The sequence below is a fragment of the Pseudorasbora parva genome, chromosome 18 (genome assembly GCF_024679245.1).
Source record: "Pseudorasbora parva isolate DD20220531a chromosome 18, ASM2467924v1, whole genome shotgun sequence".
NCBI lineage: Eukaryota > Metazoa > Chordata > Actinopteri > Cypriniformes > Gobionidae > Pseudorasbora > Pseudorasbora parva.
The window spans coordinates 21,174,452-21,191,536 of NC_090189.1; the positions used below are offsets into that span (position 1 = coordinate 21,174,452).

The following is a 17,085-nucleotide window of genomic DNA, read 5'->3' on the forward strand; positions in this document are numbered from 1 at the left end:
AGTCATTCACAATCAAGAAAGTTCATTATTTGCATGCGTTTAAACATTTCATTCATCCAAGTTTTTAACACGAGCTTTTCCAGCGTATGCACTATAAACGCCTGTCAAACACGTGATAACTGGACTAAGTAGTCGTATTACTGCGCTAATAGTGCCAAATACACACAAGGCTAAACACAGTCAGTTATGCCTAAAGTGAAAGTAAAATCGGCATATGTCTGTATATTAGATGCACGCAGGTCTTCTATTGACATCAGCACAGCAAACGCTGTCCTTAAAGGGACAGTTCACCTCTTAAATTATGTAATTATTCACTCACTCTAATATTGTTCCAAACCTGTATTCATTTCTCGATGACGGAGGTTTCATTTTTGAGTTAACTATCCCTTTAAATGTCAATACAACAAATGATAGAGAAAATATATTACTGCTCTTGACTGAAAAACAATTGCAGTAGCTAAGAAACAATGTATATAAGTCTATGTAATGTTTTATTTTTACATTTATTCATTCAATTTCACACTTAAACGCTACTGTACAGCTCTGAGCTGCCAGTGTAAATCTTTGTATATATGTATTCTGTATTTTACAATACACTAGGAATGTGTACAAGGTATTTTTTGAAAGAATATTTTAAGTAAGGTTTTTCAGCTATTGTAAGTAAAAGAAAGAGTATTGCAATCAAAAAATTGTTTTTCTCCTTAACTTCTTGCTGTTTCTGTGGCTTAAGAATAGAATAGCAAAAAAACGAACCGAAAACCGTGGTTAAAAGCCGAGGTATGTATTAAACCCTGGACTAACTGTATTGTTGCATCCCTATTTTATACACATACACATACATACACACATGTATATGAATTAGAAATGGATAAGGAGACAGCTTAATAGAAAATTGAAGTTATTTATTATGAAGGCTATATTCAAAATAAACTGGTTGTATTATTTTACTTCCAAACAATTTAACATTTTTAATGCCTGTGGGAATTAAATTTATTGATTTTAAATGTCATTTGAGGTCTTAAAGGGTTACTTCAGCAATTTTGCATATGGCTTTGTATTAGTAGAAACCCGGGAGTATATTCGAATGATCGTGCTTCCCCTCATATCCCCCTGAGACGAGAGATTTATGAATTTTATTTCTAGGGGAAAAAATCCTCAGATGAAATGGATTTTTTTGGACAAAGGCTAAAGAATACAGCCAGCAGAAGGAGACATTTCCACGTTTTCAACATGTCACATTCAACATGGCATTCATGCAAAGTGAGCGTTTCAACTTTTCAAATTAATTCCTACGAAAATTAAGCTTCCAAAGGCATGAACTGAAAGCGCTCCAGACTGAACACGTGCTGTGAAATGTATGCCGTACCCGCAATTACCTCAGCTCTCATGATGAATGCAATCTGACTCCTGCTGCTTCTGTGCCGTGACTCTCTTTTGGCTCACTCATACGTTACTGAACAGATACATTCAGTTTTTAATTGTAGTGTCTGTTCTCTAACTGAAGTGATTTTATGAAAATTAACGCGGTGGGAAAGTGATCCAGTAGCGCTGGCTTTCGGACTGGCCTTGTAGGGCAGCGAAGCAAGTGCATTCTGGGAGTTGTTGTGATTTCTGCCAGAGTCCTATTTTCGACCGGCTGTGAAGTGAAGACCACATCTCCCAAGATGTTGCGCTCAAACTTTGCGTCATCAAACTACGCATTTGTTTTGAATAGGCGCCCTCCAGTGGATGGAAATGTTGCATAGTGCACCTTTAAAAGTTCCATCCTTGCTAAGATTACTCAGGTGTTATACTGAAATTTTTAAAAGTTCTTTAAATTTTTTTTTTACATTTACATTTTAAAAACTAAAAAATTGTAACAATCTGGAAATTACTACACAGCTATAATGTCACTTCATAAAAAAATATTTTGCCAGAAAATCATGGTACATAATCTAAAATATTACTAATTGGTATTTTTTCCCCAACAAAATGTAAGTAAGCCAGCTCAGCAGAATTTGCAACAGCAATGTAGTGTCACATTAAACCAAAAATGCACAAGAGCAATGATTGTTCAAATAATAGAAGTGATTTGTGCTTACTAAATTAATTTTAGCAGTCACTAAAGTCTACTTATCTTCTGTATGATCACAGTTAACTTTAAAATGTAAAAAACAAACAAACAAAACCTCTTTAAAAAAATGATTGTCAGTAAGATTCACAAAAGGTTCAGGCTTTATATGCGTTTTTCCCCAACATTTCAAGTAGATTACATCTGTATCCAGAGCTGAACTACTATATTAATAATAAATTCACACACCGCCATCCACATCTGAACAGATATATGGCACATGCACGCACACACACACACACACACACACACACACACACACACACACACACACACACACACACACACACACACACACACACACACACACACACACACACACACACACACACACACACACGTGTATTGACTTAGTGTGACGATATATAAAGTCTTAATATCTGTTTGAGACACCTTCACTCAAGCCTGACAGCGAACAGAGCGTGTTCAACTAGCCAAGAGAGATCACAAAGAAGATTCCGATAAAAATAATGGATGAGATAAAGCAAAATGGTAAGTTTATTCCATGTATTTTATCTGTGCTAGCTACAATTTATATGCCATCGACAATTAGCCTATCAAGAATGGATTGTTATCAGTCTCTCCTTTACACACAATTTAATAATAATAATTTTAAAAATTGTTTTACCTAAAACTACTACTACTATATGTGCATTTCTGTTAATAGCATACAACAAGCTGTATAGTGAGCTACAAAACTACATTTAAAAAAAGAGGCTTGAATGATGTATAATCTACTTGGGTTTTGAGCATTAAAAATGTGTTGATAAATTTTATACTGCCTTTATATCTTATTTTTATAATGTTAAAACAAACATTTCTGAAAATATTCTTTAGTAAAGCAGCAACAATTAAGTTTATTCAATTAATTTAACATTTAAATGTGGACTTTTATAGTGTGTGCAAATAACAGGCACCTTAACATTAAAGAAACTTTACTGACAGCAGGGGGTAATTTCTAAATTAAGTCCTCCTGTCGTAATTCAATAACTTTACCTTTCTGTTCCATAAACCCAGGTCATATAGACACAGCCGTCCTAGCTGATTAGGACCAGGTGAGAGCAGGTGGTTTGCTTTATATGAAGAGGAAGTTGTAACTTTACAAATTTCCTTCCACGGTTTTAGGTAGCTGCATGAAGAGGAGTCACTTGGACTTCAAATGATTTAACCAAATTGAAAAATTAAAAAAGCCTAAGATGCGAGATTTCCAAGCCATGATGCCTTAAACCTCTTTAAATCGAAGTTGTGGTATAACAGTAAAGGTATTGTTCCTCTCGCCAAAAGAAGGTTCCTCATTTGGTTCTGGACGGCAAGAGGCAGGTTTTGGTTGATATAATTAAGGGCTGCCCAAGCCGAAAGTGATCATGGATCTCCATAACACAACATCCAAGTCTATTCTGGCAAACTGCACGGTGGACACCAGCTACCGTTTCACCTACTACAAGATCTCCTACAGCATGATCTTCATATTCGGCGTAGTCAGCAATGCCACAGCATTGCAGCGTTTCTGCCGCATGCCTCGAACATTCACCAGCACGGCCGTCTACATGGCCAACCTGGCTGCTGCGGATATCTTCTTTGTTATTTCCCTCCCCCTGCGCATCTATTATTACCACAACAAAGCCGCCACCTCCAACGGCACCAGTGACTGGTCTCCAGGAGATGCTTTCTGTCAGATTACCTTCACGTTAAAGTACATCAGTCTATATGGAGGAATCTTCTTCCTGGTTTGTATAGGAGTAGACCGCTACTTTGCAGTTGTTAACCCTCTACTTCAGCACCTGAGGAAGGTCCGTACTGCCCGTATGCTCAGCGTCGGGATCTGGTGCCTGGTCCTAGCCCTCAGCCTCACTCTACCCTTCCTGCATTCGGCGGCATCCCGAAGGCACAAGTCATGCCTTATGGATCCTTCTTCCAAACGCCACCATACTTTTATTTTAGCTGCTCTCAGCCTAGTGCAAATTGCCTACCTGTTGCCTGCACTGCTCCTGCTGTTCAGCTACTGCAGTATACTCCGCGTCCTCCGCAGGCTGCCGCACCGCAGGAAGGTCCGGCACCGACGCACACTCACCGTCATCTACTGGGTACTGGTGGTCTTTTTCCTTTGCTTCACCCCTTACCACCTCAATCTACTGGGTTACACTCTCACACAGGTGGGCCTTGTGCACAGCTGTGGTCTTGCTCAAGTCACTAAAGCTCTCCATCCCGTAGTGCTTTCACTCGCCAGCACAAATTGCTGCTTAAACCCCTTAATTTACTACTTTTCCAGCAGCCTGGTGCACAAAGAGACAATCGGCAGTAGAGGAAGTGCTAGTCAATGAGGTGTTCACTCAGTGATGTAACCAGTCGCTAAAACAAGCTGAATGCTTGCTAAACAAATGCTTCAGCAACTAAATAAATTAAACAATCAACATAAATGGCAGCACACAGTTACTCACCGCTCTCCATGCAAGGCTCTCCATGATAACATGTTCGCACTGCTCTAGGTGCTTCATCATGTCGTGCTTCAAAGTAGGCTCGGCTTTGATGAAGCTCTCTATAACCTTGTAGAAGTCGAAAGCAGGCAGCTGGAAGACATCCAAGATCCAGGGGAAGCACAGATCAGTTTCAATGGAATCGCTGGTCCCCGAGTTACGGCCCAAACCCCCATTCTTTAAAGAGTTCCCTAGAAAAGGATACAACATGAGATTTTAACATATACAGGCTAGTTCTGTCTTAAATGCAATCTACAAACTGAAACTAAAAGGGTGACTATGGGTAACACTGAGTTTAAGAAAAAAAAGAAGTTTAGATGCCAAATATGCCAAAAAATACATACCAACATAAGTTGCCATAACAACTTCCAGGGCGCATGCAAGCAATGAGGTATGAAATGCTGCATTGTTGAGAAGTTTACTGAAAAAGGAAGTAACATGATTAATTATCAGTGTATATTCCACAACAAAAATCGCAGATTTATGACTGCAATGATCTGATAAATGACAGCTAACGACCTGAGAAGATGCTCATACTGTTTTTACCTGAAATTCTGCACTGATAATCTCTTCTCCTCCTAAAAATAACATGTGGCAATCAGAAAAAAGTACAACTAACAATTTAAATGAAAGCATGTAAAATGTAATGTTTCTATAAGGCTTACCGATTTAAGCATGGACTCCATGACTTTGTAGTAGAGCTGGGCACCAAGATTAAACCGCTGAAAACACACACACACACACACACAAAAGGTTTGCTCCATTGTTGTACAAAAAAAACCAAAACAAAAAAAACACTACAGAGCAGAAGTTTGGGGTCTGTACGATTTTTTTTTAATGTTTTTGAAAATTCTCTTATTCTCACCAAGGCTGCATTTAATTAATTTAAGAAAATTGAGGAAACGCAGTAATATTATACATTGAAATAACGGTTTCTATTTAAATGTATATTAAATTTGTAATTTATTCCTGTGATGGCAAAGCTGAATTTTCATCATTACTCCAGTCTTCAGTGTCACATGATCCTTTAATGTTGATTTTGTGCTGAATAAACATTTCTTATTGTCATAAATGTTGAAAAATGTTATTTTGTGGAAACCATGATTGCTGAACAGAAGTATTAAAAGAAATCTTATTGATCCCAAACTTTTGAACAGTAGTGCAAGCACTAAAGCACATTTCTGTAAGCAAGCAGTCTAAACAATTAAATGTTATATATTGTGTAATTTATGGATTCACAAAAGCAATATCAATGGCAGCGATCGCACTAAAGCTGCAATCTGGAATTGTACATGCTTCAAATGAATCGGGTATAAAATCAATAGGAAAATAAAAAAGGCATGATATTATCTGATTCAAATCAGACTTTATTATATCTGCAGCCTTATCAGATTGATGGCAACAGATAATTGTTAATAAATAATAAATATTTAAAACAATAAATATTTGCTGGTAGTACCTTTCTGCCCAGCCCCTCACAGTGCTGGCCCACAGCCTGTGCAAACCTCTGGACGAAGATCTGACCCAGGTCCTCAACTCTTTTTCTGATCTCTTCTGATGGGTCAACAGTGCAGTTCTGATAAACACATTCCAAATAAAACATGACATATTACTTTGTTTCTGTGTAATATAAATCTAGCCATTCTGTCTAGGGGTCTACTGCACAAAACTAGGACAAGGGATTAAGCTGGGGTATCTTGGTCTTGTCATCTGTATGCAAAATTTAGTACACCGCTGTCGTGTAAACGTACCCTGAAGGCATACTCACACCATGAACGATAACTAAAAATAACTATATTAGTGGATAAATTGAGCCAGGATCACCAAGATATCCCGGCTTAATCCCTTATCCTAGTTTTTGCAATAGGCCCCTTGAAAAAATTTTTGGTAAGGAAATACCTTGTAATAAACTAGGAGATTGCTTGAGGGCTGGTCACTAGCTGAGGTGAGATCAACCCTGAGCTGCTGTATGGAGTTCATTGCAGCCCTGGAGAAACAAAACCAGAGGAACATGACTGGACAAGCTTCCAGTATAGTGAAATATTTCCAACTGAACTGCAACAAACTCAGTTACTAGTATGCATTGTTAAAATCTCCCCAGGTAAATATCCATTAGAGTACTATATGTGGAATTAATTCCTAGTAATAAAGCAAAACCCAAGAGAAGTTTAGAGCTTTAGGGGCTACGTGAAAACACCAAAACCAAATCTCAGAGGGAATCCCATCATGTGATCTTAGGCACAAGCTTAGAGCATTATAAAACTTCTGAGTCCACATAATACTACACAAATGATTTTGACCCTAACTAGTGAGCAAATTCCCTAGCTGTTTTTCTTCAAGCAAGGTTTTAAATTGTTCTAATATCCTGATTTGGTGCTCAAAAAACATTCTTACTATAAGACTTTTTGCAGAATAGAACGTTCTGAAGAACAGCATATGTTGAATATATAGATCTTTTGTACCAATTTCTTAAATTTGTTATTTTATATTGTGGGTACTGAAGGAGCACGGTCAAACCTGATTGGGGTCTGTGGAACTGGAATAACAACATCCTCTCCTGGAAAATTCTTTCTTGGGGTCACTTCCACCTTTGACCTATGAGGATGATTGACATTTAAAAAAGCACATCTAGCTACCTGCAAAAATGTCTAACAGCCTGATTTTAACTGAATGAAACTCACACATCTATTTTGTTGGGGGAAAGAGTTTCATCATCAACCAAGAACAACCTGGCATCAAAGTCCTTGTTTTTGTGATGCAGCTCTTCATATTGCTTGGAAAGTGTTTCCATCTATAATAAAAAGAAAACAGATGGCCACAAGGATTACTTTAATCCAGACAGAAGAAGGAAATTGTATTGTATGTCCTTCTCATAGCTGTTACTTTATTGCTAATAATCAGAGCTGAACCTGCAATAGCATTCCTAATTATCACTATGCAAACAAAGAGTCCATAAAACAGTGAACATAGTCCAACACATAACAAGCTATGAAATACAATACACAGGAAAGCTCAAAATCATAGTCCAAGGTGGGAAGCCCCCGATAGCGAGTTATTTAAACACTGTATAGATCTCAAAAGCAGAAGCAGCTTTTGTTAACAATTTTCCATGAGACATTACTCACAGGAGGAAGCCCTTGGAGCCCTGACAGACCCACAGAGTCCAGAAACGCACAGAAAGTGGTCTGGTACACATTTTTCACCTGCAGACAATAATGTGAGCTCTGGTTAGAAATCAGAATGCTTTTTCAAATAAGCAGCACAAGTTACTTTGCTTTCCCATGTATTTACTGACAGCATACTGCAAATGTTAATTTGATTTTATAGAATAGAATAGATCAATAAACAGACACATTTTTCTGTTTTTGATCCTTAAAGAAAATAGTTCCAAATAAAGCCATATAACGATTACTTGTTGCATTTAACAAATATGCTTTAAATGCTTTACGCTTAGTAATGGACCTTCCCGCAAAGAGCAGGAAAGGACTCAGTTACCATGGATAACAACTGATAAGACAGTCATTGCTTGAAAGAATGTGAAAAACAAGGGCCATGGGAAGACCCATAGCCCTTAAACAGACTTTACTGCATTCATTTATAGAAAAACATTTATTTTATGCAAGTGAGGATAGCAAAATAAAGTAACTGTGACATATAACACCCAAAGATTATTCATACGGTGGACCAGTAACACTGATAGAAATGTGGGGCCATAATTATTCACACACATTACCTGACCATGTTTTGCATAAAGGGATAGTTCACCCAAAAATGAAAATTTGATGTTTATCTGCTTACCCCCAGGGCATCCAAGATGTAGGTTTGTTTGTTTCTTCAGTAGAACACAAATGAAAATATTTAAACTCCAACCGTTGCTCGTATAATGCATGTTAATGGGGTCTAAACATCAAATTGTCATTTTTGGGTGAACTATCTATTAAAGTGTTTTTTTCTTTAATTGCTAATGCAACCTTTTACACCACAGACTTAACTAAATGATGAATTGCTTGCTAACTGGTTGACCTAAATTGGTATTAACAGCTGAGAGCTGTTTGGTTGATTGTAATCCCTTACATACCTTTTTATCAAAGTTATCTGACATTATCAAGATAAACTGTGTCAGAAAAAAATAACTCTGAGCTCTTGTCATATTTTATTACTATTTCCTAAACTATAGTGAATAAACTGTGATAATGTGAGAAAATATTGAAGTTGTCTGAATACATTTTGGTTTTACTATACATACACAAGAGTTTATCTATTCGTTATTGTTAATTTCTTGTTGCTCGCTTATTGCATGCAAAAATACCTCCTCAATAGCCCTTTTTAAAAAAAGCACATTATAAATAGTAATTTGTGTTAACATTACCATTACAAGTATCATATGTTCTGACAGACAAATGTAGCAAATGTATGCGCCATCTATTTAAGTGAGTGCTCTCTGTGATTGTATGTTGTGCTTCATGGCATTGATGCGTTTTATATAAACGTGTCTTTTTCTACCTACTATACCCCACCGGTGCTTTAGCTCCCTCAACCAAAAACATCTTCCCACACCCCTGCAATGTCTTTGCTGCTGACCTCAGATGATCCAATTTAACCATATTAATAAGTAAAACTGATTATTTTGTTTTTACTTCTGAAGTAAGAGTGTTTTCTCTTTTGTCCTATTCTTCAGCAATCCAGCAGATGTACAGGCACTTCAGACTGATGCTTAATCATTTCATTTTTCTTAATAATTCATTTTTTGGGGGTCTTTACATTTACCAAAAATAGAACTTTTTTTGTAAAAAACAACAACAACAACAACAACAAAAAGTAAGTATTAGAAAACCCAACCCATATAGAAAAAAGTAAAGTAATGTAATGCATTATTTTACATAAAAAGAAAATTTATTTAAAAATTATATATATAGAATAACAATACTCATTACTTTCAAAAGTAACTTTTCCTAACAAGATGAAAACTTAATATGGCTGATGAGACTGTGTCTGAATAAGAACGAACCTCATCCACACTGCAATCGCCCTCCCTGCACAGGGTCTCCAGCAACTGCATGTCCATCTCTAGAGGACGGGTTTTGGTTTTGCCCTGATGACGTCGGGATGTCCTGGTCGGAGGACTCAAGGTGGATGAACTAATTGCTGACTCTGGAATTAAAATATGATTACAATAAGACAAACAATAAGCCAAAAATAAGGGTGGTTAGCCTCAAAATTCAAGTAATTCCCAGGTGATTAGGCCGTTTTGATTGTGCCTTCGAATTAAAGTGACCACACTCGCATAGCCAAAAACAAGACAAAAAAGATTGCGATATTGTACTAAATGCTGCAAAAAATTGCAGGAAACCATTTAGAACAATTAGGGTGTGTGTGTGTGTGTGCAAATAATTATTGTTTGTTGGTTTTTCAGTTTGTTATAGAGTCATTCTTAATATTTTCTATTAGTAAGCTCAATCGGCATTTAAAGCATTTGGCCCTGTTGCCTCCGAGCAGCGCAATGTAAGGAAAACTCACTGTAGGGTGACTTAAGGAGTGAAGGAGTGAAACGCTTGGTGAAGAACTCTAGAACACACAGCAACAATTGGAAGGCTATCACAAGGTCATCCTCCATCTGTAGAAATGTTCCTTTACAGAGAACATGACACAAAAACAAGAAGTGACAATGTGAGCAATGGGCATGTGGATATGCTATCCATGACACATATAATCCATAGAGCAGATGGGGAAAACTTCATGAAATGTAAACAAGGCTCATTATTTACATGGATGAACAACTGAATGTAACAAATATTTCCTGTGCAATTTTTCCTTAATGACTCACCCTTGGCCAAGAGGAACATGGTCCAACTGCTTTCCCAAAGCTCTTTTCTCCTTGAAAGAAACAGGCATGGGACAGAAAGATTACTGGTGTTCAATGGAACAACTCTAAATATTATTTTGGAACTACAGCTGTACAAACAGCTCAGACTGAAACAGGGTTTCTACTCACTTTTCTTTGTCAGGCTCTGCGAAGATTTTTTCACAAGTCCTGGAAGAAAATTAAATATGGACTTTTTAGTTTACTTTAGCATACTTGTACCGTTTCAGGTGAAAACCTCTTAAAAGGGAATTATATAAGAATTAAATAAATTATTATTACTAAAAAAAAATAATAGAAATTATTAATAATATAATTAATATTTTAAAAATCCGCTTTCCGCATAAAAAGAAAACAAACATCATGGTCAATTTTTTTTTTAATCTTTAACATCCAATAACAGAATATTTGACATGGAAGGTAACGTAAACTAAAGCCAGAACAAATGAAAACACTTACTAATATTACAATGTGTTTCTTAGCTCAGTATACCTACATTTTCATGGTTTTGACTGTGAATTTTTATTTTGGTGCATCATTAGCACTTAAACATACAGACAACCAACTCCAAAACCCAAATATAATGTCAAACAGGAGATTACTGACTTATAGACCCAAATGTGAAAACTTCATGATGCAGTGAGAAGGCTGCATAAATAACCACAGAGCCAGAGCTCAGAGTATGCGAGAGCCAGGCTAGGTATGCGACACTTGAAATGCGAACACAAAGCACACCCCTGCAGCTTGACCACAGACATATCCAACCACATATCTAGCCTTTCTGTTTCCTACCTATGAAGCACAGTATTGCCAGTAAATGCGAACAAACAGACCGAACTGAGGCTTGTTGGCTCTGAAAGATAATCCACAGAACAGATTTTTCCTGCAAGACAGCTGCTGCCACCTTCAGGTTCAGAAATGACATGCACAAATATTTCAAAGGTTTTCACCATTTAAAGGTCCTGTTCTTCGCTAGCCTGGATGCCAGCCGAACTTAGCCCCGCCCACAACATTTTTAGGTCGGGCGGTTCGGTCTGGCCTTGCTCCATAGAGGAGTAATTATCCCCGAACAGAAACTGTTCATCAGGGCGGGCTTTAGACGATGACGGACAGAGGATAAACAGTAACGTAATCATGCACATCATCAAAGGGGCTTGGATTATATTTTTTCGAATCCTAAACAGAGAGCTTGTTTGTCTGCATTCACCTTCACAACCTCTCTCAGAAATGATGATCATGTTGGGTAAGTACTCTGTGTATCATTAAATTATTTAATTTTTTTAAAACACCGGCTAAGATCGTGTATTCCAGCCTGATTTCAGCGCGCGTGCAGACAGGGTTGCTAAGTGCTAACCACTAGCCCTTAACAATAGCTTCTCGGGGGGTTCTCCGGGAGGAAAATGGCATTTGGGGGTAAAATGTGTGTTATTCTGGCAAGGTTGCCTGCTAAAATTCGCACTCATGGGTCTATATATCACATAATAGTCGCTTCAACCCGCGGACATAGAAAACAACCCGCGGGGAAAAAACGTGGACTTGGCAACACAGTGCAGTTGAACTATGTTGACATTTGACAATGCGTCGCTTCGTTGCTCTGATTGGATGTAGGTCTATCCAATTGAGGTCTTTCCTGGTTCGGTTGAAACACGCCCCATAATCACACCCCAATGGAGCAGTTTCAGACTCATATTCCGACTAGAATTGAGTATGACCACGTCAGGCTAGTTCTTTGCAATCCCATCTTTCAAACTTTAGTTAGTGTGTAATGTTGCTGTTAGTACATAAATAATACCTGTAAAATTATAAAGCTCAAAGTTCAATGCCAAGCGAGATATTTTATTTAACAGAAGTTCCCTTTCAAATCCTACAGCGAACAGCCGGTATGGACTACAGCCCTGCCCTTCCTGCTGACTAACCCTTCGCCCACAAGAATACGCAAAAAAAGGTGTGTGGTCTTGTTGCTCTCCCACGTGGAGAAGAGCGCACATCGAGCATGTGCATCTCCCTGTTATGGTAAGAGGCGGGACCTTTCTGGGCAACGTGCGCCAAGCTGCTGTCGAATCACAAAATACTGTGAAAAATACTGTTTTTTTTTTTACACGCGAAACATTAACTCATGTTATTTTGCACACTGTAAACACAATCAAAGCTTCAAAAACACATGAAAAATGGGACCTTTAAATGGACCAAATATTTATTCAAGTCATAATGCAGATAGTGCAACATAAAAGCTTGAGCAATAACTGAAGACAAAACAGAAAAAAGTTTTTAATGGAATAATGCGCAACAGGTTTCATCTGCTCAGGAGACGCGAGATGAGTCATACATTCTTTAAAGGAGATGCAATGCAAGCACAATCTAAATAAAGGGACATGCTGAGGGAAGGGTGAGCACGTCCTAAGGCATGCCCAAGCATCACTTGCTTGTTCAGTCCTTCACAATAATGAGCTTTTAAATCTTATATCTCCTTTTAATCTATATACATTCAGGGACAGAACCTGTTTCCCTTAGATCTCTTGATCTCAGACACTAACCCATTGTGTTGAATTGTTTAAAAACTTTTTTTTTAAATAAAGAAAATAGGTAACACTATTTTATTGGTCGACGTAGACATTCTACAATCTAAGTCATCGGTCTACATAGACATTCTACTAAGTAACCTTTCAACTGTCAACATTCTACACTGTAAATTATTTTTGTTGGTTTAACTTAAAAAAGTACGTAACCTGGTTGACTTAAAATTCTGAGTTTATTGAAATATTTTTTTTTTGCTGTTACAGTTGTTACAATGAAGGAAATTTGTCTAATAAATAGAAACTCAAGAGATTATTGTATCTGAACCACATAAAAAATGTGATAAATCATGAAAAAACACAATTTGGCATGTTTCACTGCGTCATCACACATAAAACACACAATTACCCATTATGCTTACAAAATCTTTTAATAATATTTGAATAAAGGTTGTTGATTCTCAGAAATGTGCATTGTATTAACTCAATTTTATAATTTCAATGAACTCATTTTAAGGCAACCGAGTAACTTATCTTTTAAATAATAATTTTTCAGTGTAATAACCCAAACCTTAATGCCTAATAGTCTACTGACTACTAACAGTAGGGATGGTTACCGAAACCGGTATTAAATGAGCCCTGATGCCAAATTACGAAAGACTACAGTATCAGTAAGCTCAGACGCTATCGGTTCTGCTGTGGGTACAGGAGAAATTAAGAAAAACTTTAGTCTGGTTACACGTTAGGCCTATGATGTAAATGTAATTTTATTTCAATTTCAATTTGGCTTCCAAGAATGATAAAAAGTAGATATGATGTAAAACTATTAAACACTAACTGTGTTAGAAGTGCTTCTTCCTTCCCTTCACAGCAGGAGTCATTTCTCCCTAAACCAAAACTTAACTGCTTTAGTTTAGTTAGTAAAGGGTCTAAAGTGGACCATCGAAATAAAGAGTTACCAAACATTTATAATTTTCTACAGCAAGGACACATTAAACTGAGCAAAAGTGAGCCTAAAGACATTTACTTCGTTCAATTAACTGTTTGTTTCAATTTCTGTTCTTTTATACTTACAATGCATTAAACAACCCTGAAAAATGTAACATGGCAAATCAGCATTTATACAATGACTTCTAAAGGATCATGTGACACTGAAGACTGGAGTCAGAACCTGTTTCCCTTAGTGCAGAAAATTCAGCTTTGCCATCACAAGAAAACAAGATGTATTAAAATTTAAAACCGCATTTTTAAATCGTGATATCTTTCATAATATATTTTTTGAGCATAAAACCTCTTACCCAAAACTTTTGAACTTTTAATTTACTGACAAAGTTATCAGTAGATCTTGGAACTGAATTGAGGAACTGTGATCAGTTTGATCACAACGCTCATTAATCAACAAATTGTCAACACATTGTGAAATTAATCATATGTTCATCATTCTACAAAATCAAAACAAAACTGCACAACACTTACTTCACAAATCTTTGGTAGAGGGCAAAGGTCACATCAAATTTCTTCTCGAGTCGTGTAACAGCAGTGTTCACTTTAGGGCTTATTGTGTCCACATTTACATCCATCTTTCTGACAAGGCTGATGAACTGCTTTACACTGCAAAGGACAGCATATTCAGGCATATGATTAGCTAAAGACAAAAAAGAAGGAATGCCACAACAACCCCATCACCCCCTTACCTACTTATTATAATTAAAAGAATACATGATTGTACTGCAAAATTAATAAATGGAGTATTTAATACAACAATAGTATTAGTATAATAATAATAATAATAATAATAATAATAATAATAATAATAATAATAATAATTAATAATAATAATAGTATTTAATATAATATAATAATAGTTATACAACTACATTATAATACAATGTTATAATAAAAGAATTAATCATATAAATAATTGTTCTAATATTATTACTATTATTAACAACAATTTTATTTTGATTTAATTGGATTCTTAATTTCTTTTCTTTCAAATGTTAAACCACAGAGCCTTGATTTTGGCAGAAAGTTTGCAGGCTTTACTCTGAAAAATGCAACACTTCAGACAATTTCATCACAACTGTTGCAATATTCTTATCACGCTAAGCATTATCATATTTTCACAACCAAACAAGCCGTGCATCAAATAAATGTATTAGAAAACGTAACATTTTCCATTTAATTATTAGTAATTGTTTATGGCCATTTTTCTTAGATTTATGCAATTCACAAAGGTCACAGTTTTAAGGTCCGAAAACACAAATCTGTATAAATACGGAATAAATACATTTATCAATCTTGCGTAGAAACAGGCGTATATGTTGGCGTAAGATTATGCTTACACTCCTCTCACCGGCTGATTTATGAAGCTGTGCGCACCTCTGCAATCCAGGTGTACGCAATACTTGCCCTTAATAAATGCCGCGGCTGAAAACGATCGTCATTAGAATAACACGCCCCTATATATTCAAGGCTCCGCTTCCGCCACGCCCTCATTTTACACCATGGAGACACTGAAGACGGCAAAGAAGCGAAACTTCTCCGACATGGAGATCGGACGCGTTTCAATCATCTCACTAGTCCACTAGTCAGGGCACTGGTTAGGACATAAGTCAATGGGCTGACTCCCTGATCAATGCCCTGACTACTGAACTAGTGAGATGATTGAGACGTGCCCATCAAGACCATCAGGGAAGTGGAAAAAAACTAAATTGTTTTATTTGAGAGTTTAAAGAGTGGGAATAAAGGCGCCCACAAAAACAAAATGTGGACCTAAATTAAGAGTACTGCTAATAGTGTGGGGGTGAAGAAGCGCACTCCAGCAGTTTAAATAACAGTTTGGAGGAGAAATGATCACAGTGCATTATTTTACAGAACATGTTTTGAAACAATTAGCATTTAATTTCTTATCACGGCACATTTAGGCTATTGATGATGTGATGTGGAGTACCATTCATTCACATTAATAATTGCATGACAATTTGTAAGATTCTTATTATTATTATGATTTTTATTATTAATGACGCTTATTGTTATTTAGAAGAAGAATGTCATTATTATTTCTTTTATTATTATTTAAAAGAAGAAGAATGTGATTTTTATTATTTTGTCTGAATTATTTTCAGTCCCAGTCCGTGCGCAGCTGCCGGGCCTAACCCTGAACCGTCAGGTAAAGCGCACAGGCTCGCAACTGGAGGAATAGGCCTACATATGCCATACAAATACAATGCTTGGTATCACACAAATTAAACATTGAAGTCCATGTTGCACAAAAATATGCAGTATTGCTGTAATATATGCAGTAAACACTGAAGTTTATAATTACTATGTTGTTGTTCTTTACAGTGGGTCATAATATAGCATATCTTTGTTAGTGCGTTTTGTGGTGTTAGGAATTGTTTTTCTGCGCATTTTCGCACTAACTCAAAACGTGCTTACACCACCTCCTGAGCTGGCGTAGGATTTGAGCATGCCGTACGCCAACGTCCATATTGATAAATCTCAAAATCACCTTGGGTTTGGGTGTACGCTGGATATTTGGTGTACGCACTTTTGATAAATGAGGGCCATTAAGTGTAGTACATACGTTATCATCACTTTAAAGGCAAAACCACACTTCAACAGATCAACTTGCTGATCCTATATTAAGAGTATCAGGACTTCTCCATGATATTTTTATTTGCCACACATACCTTAGTCCAACCACTTTTAGGAATTGTGTGAAGGTGAGGCTGATGCCATCAAGCTCCATGCCTGCTATAAACAGACAAGCTCCCCACTGCTGTCTGTTTGAACACAGCATCTAGCATGGACGACACAAACATGTTTGTGTATTGCACATTTAGAAACCAATACACTAGAGTGGTAGTGCAGATTATCAGAGGAAAACTTACATTTGCGTTGTCCATCGGCTTGATCTCCCTCTCCCAAATTCTCCATGCATGATCACAGACGGGATCTGTGGCCTGAAGCTCCTCACTAAGAGACACAAACTCAGACTCCTTGTCCTTGTGTCTGGTAAAAGAACAGTTGACATATACGAGTAAACACATTGCGAGTAGATTTTAAGACTTTTGTGGGGTGGTCTCTATACTGCACTGCTGGTCACGCAACATTACTTACTGG

General features: G+C 36.9%; 2 protein-coding genes across 2 annotated transcripts in view; one reads left to right on the forward strand and one right to left on the reverse strand.

The window, feature by feature from the left end:
* The window catches only part of rb1 (retinoblastoma 1), a 36,934-nt gene that overhangs the window by 18,429 nt on the left and 1,420 nt on the right, over positions 1-17,085 (reverse strand). Inside the window, exons 2-17 of the mRNA XM_067424524.1 lie at positions 16,854-16,974; positions 16,653-16,762; positions 14,434-14,568; positions 10,577-10,615; positions 10,409-10,458; positions 10,102-10,212; positions 9,593-9,735; positions 7,710-7,787; positions 7,266-7,375; positions 7,102-7,179; positions 6,484-6,571; positions 6,044-6,160; positions 5,250-5,306; positions 5,131-5,162; positions 4,929-5,005; positions 4,549-4,775 (exon numbers count right to left, since the gene is read on the reverse strand). Of these exons, the coding sequence (XP_067280625.1) occupies positions 4,549-4,775; positions 4,929-5,005; positions 5,131-5,162; positions 5,250-5,306; positions 6,044-6,160; positions 6,484-6,571; positions 7,102-7,179; positions 7,266-7,375; positions 7,710-7,787; positions 9,593-9,735; positions 10,102-10,212; positions 10,409-10,458; positions 10,577-10,615; positions 14,434-14,568; positions 16,653-16,762; positions 16,854-16,974 (1,573 nt within the window). The remainder of the gene's footprint in view (positions 1-4,548; positions 4,776-4,928; positions 5,006-5,130; positions 5,163-5,249; positions 5,307-6,043; positions 6,161-6,483; positions 6,572-7,101; positions 7,180-7,265; positions 7,376-7,709; positions 7,788-9,592; positions 9,736-10,101; positions 10,213-10,408; positions 10,459-10,576; positions 10,616-14,433; positions 14,569-16,652; positions 16,763-16,853; positions 16,975-17,085) is intronic.
* On the forward strand, positions 3,315-4,431 carry LOC137047011 (lysophosphatidic acid receptor 6-like). Its single transcript, XM_067424542.1, has one exon. The coding sequence runs from the start codon at positions 3,475-3,477 to the stop codon at positions 4,429-4,431; it is 957 nt and encodes a 318-aa protein (XP_067280643.1). The 5' UTR covers positions 3,315-3,474.

What these genes read in the sequence shown, in the direction of transcription:
- LOC137047011 (XM_067424542.1), top strand. Translation starts at nt 3,475, where the DNA reads ATGGATCTCCATAACACAACATCCAAGTCTATTCTGGCAAACTGCACG.